Raw genomic sequence first — 17,889 nt, forward strand, 5'->3', positions numbered from 1 at the left:
AAGCAGGGGAGATGCTGAGTATGAGGAGATACTGAGAGCTTTGTGCAGAACCTTAGGAGTGGTACTGTGCATTACCTTTATGTACAAGCAGGGGAGATGCTGAGTATGTGGAGATACTGAGAGCTTTGTGCAGAACCTAGGGAGTGGTAAGGTGCATTACCTGTATGTACAAGCAGGAGAGATACTGAGTATGAGGAGATACTGAGAGCTTTGTGTAGAACCTAGGGAGTTGTACTGTGCATTACCTGTATGTACAAGCAGGGGAGATACAGAGTATGAGGATATACTGAGAGATTTGTGCAGAACCTAAGGAGTGGTACTGTGCATTACCTGTATGTACAAGCAGGGGAGATACAGAGTATGAGGAGATACTGAGAGCTTTGTACAGAACCTAGGGAGTGGTACTGTGCATTACCTGTATGTACAAGCAGGAGAGATACTGAGTATGAGGATAAACTGAGAGCTTTCTGTAGAACCTAGGGAGTGGTACTGGGCATTACCTATATGTACATCAGGAGAGATACTGAATATGAAGAGATACTGAGAGTTTTGTGCAGAACTTAGGGAGTGGTACTGTGCATTACCTATATGTACAAGCAGGGGAGATGCTGAGTATGAGGAGATACTGAGAGCTTTGTGCAGAACCTTAGGAGTGGTACTGTGCATTACCTTTATGTACAAGCAGGGGAGATACTGATTATGAGGAGATACTGAGAGCTTTGTGCAGAACCTAGGGAGTGGTAAGGTGCATTACCTGTATGTACAAGCAGGAGAGATACTGAGTATGAGGAGATACTGAGAGCTTTGTGTAGAACCTAGGGAGTTGTACTGTGCATTACCTGTATGTACAAGCAGGGGAGATACAGAGTATGAGGATATACTGAGAGATTTGTGCAGAACCTAAGGAGTGGTACTGTGCATTACCTGTATGTACAAGCAGGGGAGATACAGAGTATGAGGAGATACTGAGAGCTTTGTACAGAACCTAGGGAGTGGTACTGTGCATTACCTGTATGTACAAGCAGGAGAGATACTGAGTATGAGGATAAACTGAGAGCTTTCTGTAGAACCTAGGGAGTGGTACTGGGCATTACCTATATGTACATCAGGAGAGATACTGAATATGAAGAGATACTGAGAGTTTTGTGCAGAACTTAGGGAGTGGTACTGTGCATTACCTATATGTACAAGCAGGGGAGATGCTGAGTATGAGGAGATACTGAGAGCTTTGTGCAGAATCTTAGGAGTGGTACTGTGTATTACCTATATGTACAAGCAGGGGAGAAGCTGAGTATGAGGAGATACTGAGAGCTTTGTGCAGAACCTTAGGAGTGGTACTGTGCATTACCTAGATGTACAAGCAGGGGAGATGCTGAGTATGAGGAGATACTGAGAGCTTTGTGCAGAACCTTAGGAGTGGTACTGTGCATTACCTTTATGTACAAGCAGGGGAGATGCTGAGTATGTGGAGATACTGAGAGCTTTGTGCAGAACCTAGGGAGTGGTAAGGTGCATTACCTGTATGTACAAGCAGGAGAGATACTGAGTATGAGGAGATACTGAGAGCTTTGTGTAGAACCTAGGGAGTTGTACTGTGCATTACCTGTATGTACAAGCAGGGGAGATACAGAGTATGAGGATATACTGAGAGATTTGTGCAGAACCTAAGGAGTGGTACTGTGCATTACCTGTATGTACAAGCAGGGGAGATACAGAGTATGAGGAGATACTGAGAGCTTTGTACAGAACCTAGGGAGTGGTACTGTGCATTACCTGTATGTACAAGCAGGAGAGATACTGAGTATGAGGATAAACTGAGAGCTTTCTGTAGAACCTAGGGAGTGGTACTGGGCATTACCTATATGTACATCAGGAGAGATACTGAATATGAAGAGATACTGAGAGTTTTGTGCAGAACTTAGGGAGTGGTACTGTGCATTACCTATATGTACAAGCAGGGGAGATGCTGAGTATGAGGAGATACTGAGAGCTTTGTGCAGAACCTTAGGAGTGGTACTGTGCATTACCTTTATGTACAAGCAGGGGAGATACTGATTATGAGGAGATACTGAGAGCTTTGTGCAGAACCTAGGGAGTGGTAAGGTGCATTACCTGTATGTACAAGCAGGAGAGATACTGAGTATGAGGAGATATTGAGAGCTTTGTGTAGAACCTAGGGAGTTGTACTGTGCATTACCTGTATGTACAAGCAGGGGAGATACAGAGTATGAGGATATACTGAGAGATTTGTGCAGAACCTAAGGAGTGGTACTGTGCATTACCTGTATGTACAAGCAGGGGAGATACAGAGTATGAGGAGATACTGAGAGCTTTGTACAGAACCTAGGGAGTGGTACTGTGCATTACCTGTATGTACAAGCAGGAGAGATACTGAGTATGAGGATAAACTGAGAGCTTTCTGTAGAACCTAGGGAGTGGTACTGGGCATTACCTATATGTACATCAGGAGAGATACTGAATATGAAGAGATACTGAGAGTTTTGTGCAGAACTTAGGGAGTGGTACTGTGCATTACCTATATGTACAAGCAGGGGAGATGCTGAGTATGAGGAGATACTGAGAGCTTTGTGCAGAATCTTAGGAGTGGTACTGTGTATTACCTATATGTACAAGCAGGGGAGAAGCTGAGTATGAGGAGATACTGAGAGCTTTGTGCAGAACCTTAGGAGTGGTACTGTGCATTACCTAGATGTACAAGCAGGGGAGATGCTGAGTATGAGGAGATACTGAGAGCTTTGTGCAGAACCTTAGGAGTGGTACTGTGCATTACCTTTATGTACAAGCAGGGGAGATGCTGAGAATGTGGAGATACTGAGAGCTTTGTGCAGAACCTTAGGAGTGGTACTGTGCATTACCTATATGTACAAGCAGAGGAGATGCTGAGTATGAGGAGATACTGAGAGCTTTGTGCAGAACCTTAGGAGTGGTACTGTGCATTACCTATATGTACAAGCAGGGGAGATACTGAGTATGAGGAGATACTGAGAGCTTTGTGCAGAACCTTAGGAGTGGTTCTGTGCATTACCTATATGTACAAGCAGGGGAGATGTTGAGTATGAGGAAATACTGAGAGCTTTGTGCAGAACCTTAGGAGTGGTACTGTGCATTACCTATATGTACAAGCAGTGGAGATACTGAGTATGAGTAGATACTGAGAGCTTTGTGCAGAACCTAAGGAGTGGTACTGTGCATTACCTACATGTACAAGCAGAGGAGATACTGAGTATGAGGAGATCCTGCGAGCTTTGTGCAGAACCTAGAGAGTGGTACTGTGCATTACCTGTATGTACAAGCAGGAGAAATACTAAGTATGAGGAGATACTGAGAGCTTTGTGCAGAACTTAGGGAGTGGTACTGTGCATTACCTATATGTACAGCAGACGAGATACCAAGTATGAGGAGATACTGAGAGCTTTGTGCAGAACCTAGGGAGTGGTACTGTGCATTACCTGTATGTACAAGCAGGAGAGATACAGAGTATGAGGATATACTGAGAGATATGTGCAGAACCTAAGGAGTGTTACTGTGCATTACCTATATGTTCAAGCAGGGGAGATTCTGAGTATGCGGAGATAGTGAGAGATTTGTGCAGAACCTTAGGAGTGGTAATGTGCATTACCTATATGTACAAGCAGGAGATATGCTGATTATGAGGAGATACTGAGAGCTTTGTGCAGAACCTAGGGAGTGGTACTGTGCATTACCTACAGTCTATATACAGCATGAGAGATACTGAGTATGAGGAGATACTGAGAGCTTTGTGCAGAACCTAGGGAGCGGTACTGTGCATTACCTATATGTATAAGCAGGAGAGATACTGAGTATGAGGAGATACTGAGAGCTTTGTGTAGAACCTAGGGAGTGGTACTGTGCATTACTTATATGTAAAAGCAGGGGAGATACTGAGTATGAGGAGATACTGAGAGCATAATGCAGAACCTAGGGAATGGTACTGTGCATTACCTATATGTATAGCAGGAAAGATACTGAGTATGAGGCAATACTGAGAGCTTTATGCAGAACATAGGTAGTGGTACTGTGCATTACCTATATGTACAGCAAACAAAATACCAAGTATGAGGAGATACTGAGTGCTTTGTGCAGGACACAAGGAGTGGTACTGTGCATTACCTGTATGTACAAGCAGAAGAGATACTGAGTATGAGGATATACTGAGAGCTTTGTGTAGAACCTAGGGAGTGGTACTGTGCATTACCTGTATGTACAAGCAGGAGAGATACTGAGTATGAGGAGATACTGAGAGCTTTCTGTAGAACCTAGGGAGTGGTACTGTGCATTACCTATATGTACAGTAGACAAAGTAACAAGTATGAGGAGATACTGAGAGCTTTGTGCAGAACCTGCGGAGTGGTACTGTGCATTACTTATATGTATTGCAAGAGAGATACTGAGTATGAGGAGATACTGAGAGCATTATGCAGAACCTAGGGAATGGTACTGTGCATTACCTATATGTATAGCTGGAGAGATACAGAGTATGAGGCGATACTGAGAGCTTTATGCAGAACATAGGGAGTGGTACTGTGCATTACCTATATGTACAAGCAGGAGAGATACTGAGTATAAGGATATACTGAGAGCTTTGTGCAGGAATTAGGGAGTGGTACTGTGCATTACCTGTATGTATAAGCAGGAGAAATACTGAGTATGAGGATATACTGAAAGCTTTATGCAGAACCTAGGGAATGGTACTGTGCATTACCTATATGTACAGCAGACGAGATACCAAGTAGGAGGAGATACTGAGAGCTTTGTGCAGAACCTAGGGAGTGGTACTGTGCATTACCTGTATGTAGAAGCAGGAGAGATACCGAGTATGAGGATATACTGAGAGCTTTCTGTGGAACCTAGGGAGTGGTACTGTGCATTACCTATATGTACATCAGGAGACATACTGAGTATGAGGAGATACTGAGAGGTTTGTGCAGAACCTTAGGAGTGGTACTGTGCATTACCTATATGTACAAGCAGGGGATATGCTGATTATGAGGAGATACTGAGAGCTTTGTGCAGGGCTTAGGGAGTGGTACTGTGAAACCTGTATGTACAAGAATGAGAAATAATAAGTATGAGGAGATACTGAGAGCTTTGTGCAGAACTTAGGGAGTGGTACTGTGCATTACCTATATGTACAAGCAGGGGAGATACTGAGTATAAGGAGATACTGAGAGATGTGTGCAGAACCTAAGGAGTGGTACTGTGCATTACCTATATGTACAAGCAAGGGATATACAGAGTATGAGGAGATACTGAGAACTTTGTACAGAATCAAGGGAGTGGTACTGTGCATTACCTATATGTACAAGCAGGGGAGATACTGAGTATGAGGAGATACTGAGAGCTTTCTGCAGAACCTAGAGAGTGGTACTGTGCATTACCTATATGTACAGCATGAGAGATACTGAGTATGAGGAGCTACTGAGAGCTTTATACAGAACTTAGGGAATGGTACTGGTCATTACCTATATGTACAGCAGACGAGATACTGAGTATGAGGAGATACTGAGAGCTTTCTGCAGAACCTAGGAGTGGTACTGTGCATTACCTGTATGTACAATTTGGAAAGATACTGAGTATGAGGTGATACTGAGAGCTTTATGCAGAACCTAGGGAGTGGTACTGTGCTTTTCCTATATGTACAGCACAAGAGATTCTGAGTATGAGGAGATATTGAGAGCTTTGTCTAGAACCTGTGGAGTAGTACTGTGCATTACCTATATGTACAGTAAGAGAGATACTGAGTATGAGGAGATACTGAGACCTTTATGCAAAACATAGGGAGTGGTACGGTGCATTACCTATATGTACAGCAGGAGAGATACTGAGTATGAGGAGATACTGAGAGCTTTGTGCAGAACCTAGGGAGTGGTACTGTGCATTACCTGTATGTACAAGCAGGAGAGATACTGAGTATGAGGATATACTGAGAGCTTTCTGTATAACCTAGGGAGTGGTACTGGGCATTACCTATATGTACATCAGGAGAGATACTGAGTATGAGGAGATACTGAGAGCTTTGTGCAGAACCTTAGGAGTGGTACTGTGCATTACCTATATGTAAAAGCAGGGGAGATGCTGAGTATGAGGAGATACTGAGAGCTTTGTGCAGAACCTTAGGAGTGGTACTGTGCATTACCTATATGTACAAGCAGGGGAGATGCTGAGTATGAGGAGATACTGAGAGCTTTGTGCAGAACCTTAGGAGTGGTAATGTGCATTACCTATATGTACAAGCTGGGGAGATGCTGAGTATGAGGAGATACTGAGAGCTTTGTGCAGAACCTAAGGAGTGGTACTGTGCATTACCTACATGTACAAGCAGGGGAGATACTGAGTATGATGAGATCCTGCAAGCTTTGTGCAGAACCTAGAGAGTGGTACTGTGCATTACCTGTAGGTACATACAGGAGAAATACTAAGTATGAGGAGATCCTGAGAGCTTTGTGCAGAACTTAGGGAGTGGTACTGTGCATTACCTATATGTACAAGCAGGGGAGATACTGAGTATAAGGAGATACTGAGAGATTTGTGCAGAACCTAAGGAGTGGTACTGTGCATTACCTATATGTACAGCAGGATAGATACTGAGTATGAGGAGATATTGAGAGCTTTGTGTAGATCCTAGGGAGTGGTACTGTGCATTACCTGTATGTGCAAGCAGGGAAGATACCGAGTATGAGGAGATAATGAGGGATTTGTGTAGATCCTAGGGAGTGGTACTGTGCATTTCCTATATGTACAGCACAAGAGATAATGAGTATGAGGAGATACTGAGAGTTTTGTGCAGAACCTAGGGAGTGGTACTGTGCATTACCTATATGTAAAGCAGGAGAGATACTGAGTATGAGGAGATATTAAGAGCTTTGTGTAGATCCTAGGGAGTGGTACTGTGCATTACCTGTATGTGCAATCAGGGAAGATACCGAGTAGGAGGAGATATTGAGAGATTTTTGCAGAGCCTAGGGAGTGGTACTGTGCCTTACCTATATGTACAGCACAAGAGATACTGAGTGTGAGGAGATAGTGAGAGATTTGTGCAGAACCTAGGGAGTGGTACTGTGCATTACCTATATGTACAGCAGGAGAGATACTGAGTATGAGGAGATATTGAGAGATTTGTGCAGAACCTAGGGAGTGGTACTGTGCACTACCTATATGTACAACACAAGAGATACTGAGTATGAGGAGAAAGTGAGATTTGTGCAGAACCTAAGGAGTGGTACTGTGCATTACCTATATGTACATCAGGAGAGATACTGAGTATGAGGATATATTGAGAGCTTTGTGTAGATCCTAGGGAGTGGTAGTGTGCATTACCTATATGTACAGCAGGAGAGATACTGAGTATGAGGAGATATTGAGAGCTTTATGCAAAACATAGGGAGTGGTACTGTGCATTACCTATAGGTACAGCAGGAGCGATACTGAGAATGAGGAGATACTGAGAGCTTTGTGCAGAACCTAGGGAGCGGTACTGTGCATTACCTGTATGTAAAAGCAGGAGATATACTGAGTATGAGGAGATACTGAGAGCTTTGTGCAGAACCTAGGGAGTGATACTGTGCATTAGCTATATGTACAAGCAGAGGAAATACTGAGTATGAGGAGATACTGAGAGCTGTATGCAAAACATAGGGAGCAGTACTGTGCATTACCTATATGTACATCAGGAGACATACTGAGTATGAGGAGATACTGAGAGCCTTGTGCAGAACCTAAGGAGTGGTACTGTGCATTACCTATATGTACAAGCAGGGGAGATACTGAGTATGAGGAGATACTGAGAGCCTTGTGCAGAACCTAGGGAGTGGTACTGTGCATTACCTGTATGTACAAGCAGGAGATATACTGAGTATGAGGATATACTGAGAGCTTTCTGTACAACCTAGGGAGTGGCACTTTGCATTAACTTAATGTACATCAGGAGAGATACTGAGTATGAGGAGATACTGAGAGCTTTATGCAGAACCTAGGGAATGGTACTGTGCATTACCTATATGTACAGCAAGAGAGATACTGAGTATGAGGAGATACTGAGAGCTTTATGCAGAACCTAGGGAATGGTACTGTGCATTACCTATATGTACAGCAGGAGCGACACGGAGTATGAGGAGATACTGAGAGCTTTATGCAAACATAGAGAGCAGTACTGTGCATTACCTATATGTACAGCAGACGAGATACCAAGTATGAGGAGATACTGAGAGCTTTATGCAGAACCTAGGGAATGGTACTGTGCATTATCTATATGTACAGCAGACGAGATACCAAGTATGCGGAGATACTGAGAGCTTTGTGCAGAACCTAGGGAGTGGTACTGTGCATTACCTGTATGTACAAGCAGGAGAAATACTAAGTATGAGTAGATACTGAGAGCTTTGTGCAGAACTTAGGGAGTGGTACTGTGCATTACTTGTATGTACAGCAGACGAGATACCAAGTATGAGGATATACTGAGAGATTTGTGCAGAACCTAAGGAGTGGTACTGTGCATTACCTATATGTACAAGCAGGGGAGATACTGAGTATGAGGAGATACTGAGAGCTTTGTGGAGAACCTAGGGAGTGGTACTGTGCATTACTTGTATGTACAGCAAAACATATACATAGATGAGATTCTGAGGGCTGCATACAGCATAGGAGAAGTAGTACTGTGCCATGCCAGGCTCCCATCCTATATGTCTCATTCTCAGAGCACCCCCCCACCTGGGTAGTAATAATTTAAGCTATTAGGTTGTAGATAAAATCAGAGATGGAGAAGGTGCTTGTCTGCCACTTCCACAAATCCAGTCACCATTGGGCCGTCACACTGGGACACAGCTAATTATACAGAGAGGCAGTATATATATATATATATATATATATATATGTATGTCAGTGGCATGTGATCGGTGATACTGTGTAACAATGACCCCAGTGTTAGATAGAAAGGTGTGGTCTGTGTGATGGAATTGGGAGGGGGGTACCACAGCAGAAGATGCTGCAGGAAGCAGTTACCATGGTGATGAGATAGAGAAGGAGGGATGTGAGGATGTGAGGATAGAGAAAGGCAGAAACAGAGAACAACGAGAGAAAGAAAATACAGAGACCACAAGACGGAGGAGGGATGTCAGAGTCCGGGGCCAACAGCACAGCCTACGACACCAGCTCCCTCCTGCAGTACTGTAACGGTGAGCGGCCCCCTACTTCACCTATATATATATATAGTATGTACTGTGTGTATATATCTGTGTGTGTATATTTATATATTTAGTACCCAGCCGGCCCCCTACATCACCTATATATATATATATATATATATATAGTATGTACTGTGTGTATATATATAGTACCCAGCCGGCCCTCTACATCACCTATATATATAGTATGTACTGTGTGTATATATCTATGTGTGTATATATAGTACCCAGCCGGCCACCTACATCACCTATATATATATATATAGTATGTACTGTGTGTATATATCTGTGTGTTTATTTATATAGTACCCAGCCGGCCACCTACATCACCTATATATATAGTATGTACTGTGTGTATATATCTGTGTGTGTATATTTATATAGTACCCGGCCGGCCCCCTACATCACCTATATATATAGTATGTACTGTGTATATATCTGTGTGTGTATATATAGTACCCAGCCAGCCCCCTACATCACCTATATATATAGTATCTACTGTGTGTATATATCTGTGTGTGTATATATAGTACCCAGCCGGCCCCCTACATCACCTATATATATAATATGTACTGTGTATATATCTGTGTGTGTATATATAGTACCCAGCCGGCCCCCTACGTCACCTATATATATAGTATGTACTGTGTATATATCTGTGTGTGTATATATAGTACCCAGCCGGCCCCCTACATCACCTATATATATAGTATGTACTGTGTATATATCTGTGTGTGTATATATAGTACCCGGCCGGCCCCCTACATCACCTATATAGTATGTACTGTGTGTATATATCTGTGTGTGTATATATAGTACCCAGCCAGCCCCCTACATCACCTATATATATAGTATGTACTGTATGTATATATCTGTGTGTGTATATATAGTACCCAGCCGGCCCCCTACATCACCTATATATATATATAGTATGTACTGTGTATATATCTGTGTGTGTATATATAGTACCCAGCCGGCCCCCTACATCACCTATATATATATATATAGTATCTACTGTGTGTATATATCTGTGTGTGTATATATAGTACCCAGCCGGCCCCCTACGTCACCTATATATATATAGTATGTACTGTCTGTATATATCTGTGTGTGCATATATATATATATATAGCACCCAGCCGGCCCCCTACATCACCTATATATATAGTATGTACTGTGTGAATATATCTGTGTGTGTATATTATATATAGTACCCAGCCGGCCCCCTACATCACCTATATATATATAGTATGTACTGTATGTATATATCTGTGTGTGTATATATAGTACCCAGCCGGCCTCCTACATATATAGTATGTACTGTATGTATATATCTGTGTGTGTATATTATATATATATAGTACCCAGCCGGCCCCCTACATCACCTATATATATAGTATGTACTGTGTGTATATATCTGTGTGTATATTTATATAGTACCCAGCCGCCCCCCTACATCACCTATATATATATAGTATGTACTGTATGTATATATCTGTGAGTGTATATTATATATATATAGTACCCAGCCGGCCCCCTACATCACCTATATATATATATATATAGTATGTACTGTGTGTATATATCTGTGAGTGTATATTTATATAGTACCCAGCCGGCCCCCAACATCACCTATATATATAGTATGTACTGTGTGTATATATCTGTGTGTGTATATATAGTACCCAGCCGGGCCCCTACGTCACCTATATATATATATATAGTATGTACTGTGTGTATATTTATATAGTACCCAGCCGGCCCCCTACATCACCTATATATATATATATATAGTATGTACTGTGTGTATATTTATATAGTACCATGCCGGCCCCCTACATCACCTATATATATATATAGTATGTACTGTGTGTATATTTATATAGTACCCAGCCGGCCCCCTACATCACCTATATATATAGTATGTACTGTATGTATATATCTGTGTGTGTATATATAGTACCCAGCCGGCCCCCTACATCACCTATATATATAGTATGTACTGTATGTATATATCTGTGTGTGTATATATAGTACCCAGCGGCCCCCTACATCACCTATATAGTATGTACTGTATGTATATATCTGTGTGTGTATATTTATATAGAACCCAGCCGGCCCCCTACGTCACCTATATATATATATATAGTATGTACTGTATGTATATATCTGTGTGTGTATATTTATATAGAACCCAGCCGGCCCCCTACATCACCTATATATATATATAGTATGTACTGTATGTATATATCTGTGAGTGTATATTTATATAGTGCCCGGCCGGCCACCTACATCATCTATATATATATATATAGTATTTACTGTATGTATATATCTGTGTGTGTGTATATATATATATATAGTACCCAGCTGGCCCACTACATCACCTATATATATATATATATATATATATGTATAGTATGTACTGTATGTATATATCTGTGTGTGTATATTTATATAGTACCCAGCCGGCCCCCTACATCACCTATATATATAGTATGTACTGTGTGTATATATCTGTGTGTATATATATAGTACCCGGCCGGCCCCCTACATCACCTATATATATAGTATGTACTGTGTATATATCTGTGTGTATATATATAGTACCCGGCCGGCCCCCTACATCACCTATATATATAGTATGTACTGTGTATATATCTGTGTGTGTATATTTATATAGAACCCAGCCGGCCACCTACATCACCTATATATATATAGTATTTACTGTATGTATATATCTGTGTGTGTATATTTATATAGAACCCAGCCGGCCCCCTACATCACCTATATATATATATATAGTATGTACTGTGTGTATATATCTATGTATATATATATATAGTACCCGGCCGGCCCCCTACATCATCTATATATATATATAGTATGTACTGTGTGTATATATCTGTGTATATATATAGTACCCGGCCGGCCCCCTACATCACCTATATATATAGTATGTACTGTGTATATATCTGTGTGTGTATATATAGTACCCAGCCGGCCCCCTACATCACCTATATATATATATATATATATATATATATATAGTATGTACTGTGTGTATATATCTGTGTGTGTATATATAGTACCCAGCCGGCCCCCAACATCACCTATATATATAGTATGTACTGTGTGTATATATCTGTGTGTGTATATATAGTACCCAGCCGGGCCCCTACGTCACCTATATATATATATAGTATGTACTGTATGTATATATCTGTGTGTGTATATTTATATAGTGCCCTGCCGGCCCACTACATCACCTATATATATATATATATATATATATATATATATATATAGTATTTACTGTATGTATATATCTGTGTGTGTATATATATTTATATAGTACCCAGCCGGCCCCCTACATCACCTATATATATAGTATGTACTGTATGTATATATCTGTGTGTATATATATATATATATATAGTACCCAGCGGCCCCCTATATCACCTATATATATAGTATGTACTGTGTGTATATACCTGTGTGTATATATATATAGTACCCAGCCGGCCCCCTACGTCACCTATATATATATATAGCATGTACTGTATGTATATATCTGTGTGTATATTTATATAGAACCCAGCCGGCCTCCTACATCACCTATATATATATATATATAGTATGTACTGTATGTATATATCTGTGTGTGTATATTTGTATAGTACCCAGCCGGCCTCCTACATCACCTATATATATAGTATGTACTGTGTGTATATATCTGTGTGTATATATAGTACCCAGCCGGCCCCCTACGTCACCTATATATATAGTATGTACTGTATGTATATATCTGTGAGTGTATATTTATATAGTGCCCGGCCGGCCACCTACATCACCTATATATATATATAGTATGTACTGTATGTATATATCTGTGTGTGTATATTTGTATAGTACCCAGCCGGCCTCCTACATCACCTATATATATAGTATGTACTGTGTGTATATATCTGTGTGTGTATATTTATATAGAACCCAGCCGGCCCCCTACATCACATATATATATATAGTATGTACTGTATGTATATATCTGTGAGTGTATATTTATATAGTGCCCGGCCGGCCACTTACATCACCTATATATATATAGTATTTACTGTATGTATATGTGTATATATATATATATATATATTACCCAGCTGGCCCACTACATCACCTATATATATATATAGTATGTACTGTATGTATATATCTGTGAGTGTATATTTATATAGTGCCCGGCCGGCCACCTACATCACCTATATATATATAGTATTTACTGTATGCATATATCTGTGTGTGTATATATAGTACCCAGCCGGCCCCCTACATCACCTATATATATATAGTATGTACTGTGTGTATATATCTGTGTGTGTATATTATATATATATAGTACCCAGCTGGCCCACTACATAACCTATATATATATATTTAGTATGTACTGTATGTATATATCTGTGTGTGTATATTTATATAGTACCCAGCCGGCCCCCTACATCACCTATATATATATATATATATATTTAGTATGTACTGTATGTATATATCTGTGTGTATATTTATATAGAACCCAGCCAGCCTCCTACATCACCTATATATATAGTATGTACTGTATGTATATATGTGTGCGTATATATAGTACCCGGCCAGCCTCCACATCTCTCATATATATATATTATGTACTGTATGTATATATGTGTGTGCATATATAGTACCCGGCCGGCCACCTACATCACCTATATATATAATGTACTGTGTGTATATATATATATATATGTGTGCGTATATTTATATAGTACCCGGCCGGCCTCCACATCTCTCATATATCTATATATATTATATACTGTATGTATATATGTGCGTATATTTATATAGTACCCGGTCTGGGCTCTTGAGGCCAGATGTAGAATTATCACGCTGGATGTGGCTGGCTCCTGTGGGGGATGAGGACAGTAATGTAGGACCGGCACCATTAGATGAGATGGTAAATAGGTACCGTAGCCCTAGGACTGTACATACTCCTTATAGCATCTAGAGAGACGATACAGTCAGGATGGACAGAAAGAGAGACGGACATCTGGCAGGGTGGCAGCGCCTGGAACTCCCAGCGTCTGGGTACAGGGGGAGGGGGCACAGTGGAGGAGGGGAGACAGATTATGGCCCCTCTAGGACTGCCGGAGATAATTTGCATTATTTAACATAATCTGCTATTGGAATCCTCCCCCCTGACTGCTCATTAGCCCCTGACTCAGGAGGTCTCTGATATCTTATTTGCCCCCAGATGATGGCCTCTCTGGCCCGAGTGCGATGGACACAGATGACCGGATATCGAATCTGGAACAGAGGCTTCAGCTCCAGGAGGATGAGATGCAGGTTCTGAGGGCAGCGCTGAGTGACGCCCTGCGGAGGCTGCGAGTATGTGAGGAACGTGGAGATCCGCTGAGGGGGAGGCAAGGTAAGAGACCGTGGCTCTGCATGGGACCATATACCTACTGTTCATGGATAAACAGGAGTACTCCCAGCTCTGCACAATACGTAAGGGCTCATTCTTCTGGCACAAACAGCCCTATAATGTACGGCGCACGTGCACAAGGACAGCCATCCATACGAAAATCATGTGACATATATTGTGCTCATGCCTCCGTACACGGTCAGACTGGCCCACGGGGGTACAGGGGAAATCCCCGGTGGACCCCACGTCTTCTCTAGGGGTCTGGTTATAGACTGTGCATATGAGATATATATATTATACTGCATTTCCAGGATTGTGGCGCATTTACTACAAGGCATTGCCGTTATCACGCTAGTACATGATCATGCCGGGACATCAGTATGTACTATATTTATAAGGGGCCCAGACCAGGGTTCCCTTCCGGAAGGGGGCAGTCAGATTGGGAAATCAAGGAAACATGGCCGGCATTTGTTGGCGAAGCGGGGTGTGTCCACGTCTACGTGTCATTATGGCCCCACCCACGGTACACAATGCGGGGCCAAAATGCCATGATTTGGCGAGAATCACATCACCGGCTCCCCCTGCTGCGTAGGATTTTTTTATAACCGTGGAGGGGGGCGGCAGGGGCGGTGGCTGCTGGGAGACTTGCTTGTGTTTCCGGGGGGCCGGGAGCAGCACCTGATTTTTCAGGAGGCTCCTGCCCAAATTGGGAGCATAGGCAAGTATGGCCCAGACCATATTTAGCCATATCTCTGCTGCGGCTGGCCACACCCCCTCTGGCAGCTGGCCACACCCCCTCTGGCGGCTGGCCACACCCCCTCTGGTGGCTGAACACACCCCTTAAGCATGGGCCCTTTTTCTGCCTTCTCCTGGTGGTCCCTTCATGTCCCGGTCTGACAATACCTCCGTACATTCAGAGGCAGAGCGAGGGGGAGGGGCATGCCAGCGCTGACGGAGTAAAGTAACTACCTGATAAATACATCACGTCCCAAGCTCACTCGCGGGTGATGGTGATGAGAATTGGTAGCTGCTTCCGATTGGCTGAGTGCATCTTGACCCCTCCCACTGATACGATTATAAGCGTAGCCGCTGCCAGCTGTGCGCATTATGTGATAGGTATGATCGGCTAGTGGCAAGAACCGAGATTCCAATGTCATTTCTTAGATGGAGACACCGGCTGTTTCCATTTCATTACACTTAATCAGTACTTTTATTTTGTGTCTGATAATTGTATTATTATTATCCTTTATTTATATGGCGCCACAAAGCTTCCACAGTGCCTCATGTATATTACATGATAGATATGACTTTAGTATTAATATATATGACGCTGTGTTGTCCTATATATGTGATGCTGTGTTGTCCTATGTATGTGACGCTGTTTTGTCCTATGTATGTGATGCTGTGTTGTCCTATGTATGTGATGCTGACGCTGTGTTGTCCTATGTATGCGACGCTGTGTTGTCCTATGTATGCGACGCTGTGTTGTCCTATGTATGCGACGCTGTGTTGTCCTCTGTATGTGATGCTGACGATGTGTTGTCCTATGTATGTGATGCTGGTGCTGTGTTGTCCTATGTATGTGATGCTGACACTGTGTTGTCCTATGTATGTGATGCTGACACTGTGTTGTCCTATGTATGCGGCGCTGTGTTGTCCTATGTATGTGATGCTGACGATGTGTTGTCCTCTGTATGTGATGCTGTGTTGTCCTATGTATGTGATGCTGTGTTGTCCTATGTATGTGATGCTGACGCTGTGTTGTCCTATGTATGTGACGCTGTTTTGTCCTATGTATGCGACGCTGTGTTGTCCTATGTATGCGACGCTGTGTTGTCCTCTGTATGTGATGCTGACGATGTGTTGTCCTATGTATGTGATGCTGGTGCTGTGTTGTCCTATGTATGTGATGCTGACACTGTGTTGTCCTATGTATGTGATGCTGACACTGTGTTGTCCTATGTATGCGGCGCTGTGTTGTCCTATGTATGTGATGCTGACGATGTGTTGTCCTCTGTATGTGATGCTGTGTTGTCCTATGTATGTGATGCTGTGTTGTCCTATGTATACTGATGCTGAGCTGTGTTCTGTGTATGCGATGCTGTGTTGTCCTATGTATGTGGCGCCATGTTGTCCTATGTATGCGGCGCCGTGTTGTCCTATGTATGCGATGCTGTGTTGTCCTATGTATGCGGTGCTGCGTTGTCCTATGTATGCAATGCTCTGTTGTCCTATGTGTGCGATGCACTGTTGTCCTACGTATGTGATGCTGAGCTGTGTTGTACTATGTATGTGATGCTGTGTTGTCCTATGTATGTGATGCTGGTGCTGTGTTGTCCTATGTATGTGATGCTGACACTGTGTTGTCCTATGTATGTGATGCTGACACTGTGTTGTCCTATGTATGCGGCGCTGTGTTGTCCTATGTATGTGATGCTGACGATGTGTTGTCCTCTGTATGTGATGCTGTGTTGTCCTATGTATGTGATGCTGTGTTGTCCTATGTATACTGATGCTGAGCTGTGTTCTGTGTATGCGATGCTGTGTTGTCCTATGTATGTGGCGCCATGTTGTCCTATGTATGCGGCGCCGTGTTGTCCTATGTATGCGATGCTGTGTTGTCCTATGTATGCGGTGCTGCGTTGTCCTATGTATGCAATGCTCTGTTGTCCTATGTGTGCGATGCACTGTTGTCCTACGTATGTGATGCTGAGCTGTGTTGTACTATGTATGTGATGCTGTGTTGTCCTATGTATGCGGCGCTGCATTGTCCCATGTATGCGACACTGCGTTGTCCCATGTATGCGACGCTGCGTTGTCCTATGTATGCGCCGCTGCCTTGTCCCATGTATGCGACGCTGCATTGTCCCATGTATGTGATGCTGATGCTGTGTTGTCCTATGTATGCGACGCTGTGTTGTCCTATGTATGTGATGCTGACGCTGTGTTGTCCTATGTATGTGGTGCTGATGGTGTGTTGTCCTATGTATGCGATTATGTGTTGTCCTATGTATGCTGATGCTGTGTTGTCCTATGTATGTGACGCTGGGTTGTCCTATGTATGTGATGCTGACACTGTGTTGTCCTATGTATGCGATTCTGTGTTGTCCTATCTATGCGACGCTGTGTTGTCCTATGTATAGGACTGTGTAGTGGTATTATCATTATTATAAACGTGTGCGTTATAAAATTGATGCTGCGGTGCTGTATTGTCCT

At 42.5% G+C, this 17,889-nt stretch overlaps 1 protein-coding gene across 1 annotated transcript in view; it reads left to right on the top strand.

The window, feature by feature from the left end:
* Nucleotides 1–9,005: 9,005 nt before the first annotated feature.
* EML2 (EMAP like 2) overlaps nucleotides 9,006–17,889 on the top strand; it is a gene marked incomplete at its 3' end in the record, with an annotated part of 83,412 nt that continues 74,528 nt past the window's right edge. Inside the window, exons 1-2 of the mRNA XM_088464576.1 lie at nucleotides 9,006–9,212; nucleotides 14,503–14,676. Of these exons, the coding sequence (XP_088320702.1) occupies nucleotides 9,149–9,212; nucleotides 14,503–14,676 (238 nt within the window). The remainder of the gene's footprint in view (nucleotides 9,213–14,502; nucleotides 14,677–17,889) is intronic.

Source organism: Taudactylus pleione, unplaced genomic scaffold (assembly GCF_031769625.1).
Source record: "Taudactylus pleione unplaced genomic scaffold, aTauple2 ptg001691l, whole genome shotgun sequence".
Lineage (NCBI taxonomy): Eukaryota > Metazoa > Chordata > Amphibia > Anura > Myobatrachidae > Taudactylus > Taudactylus pleione.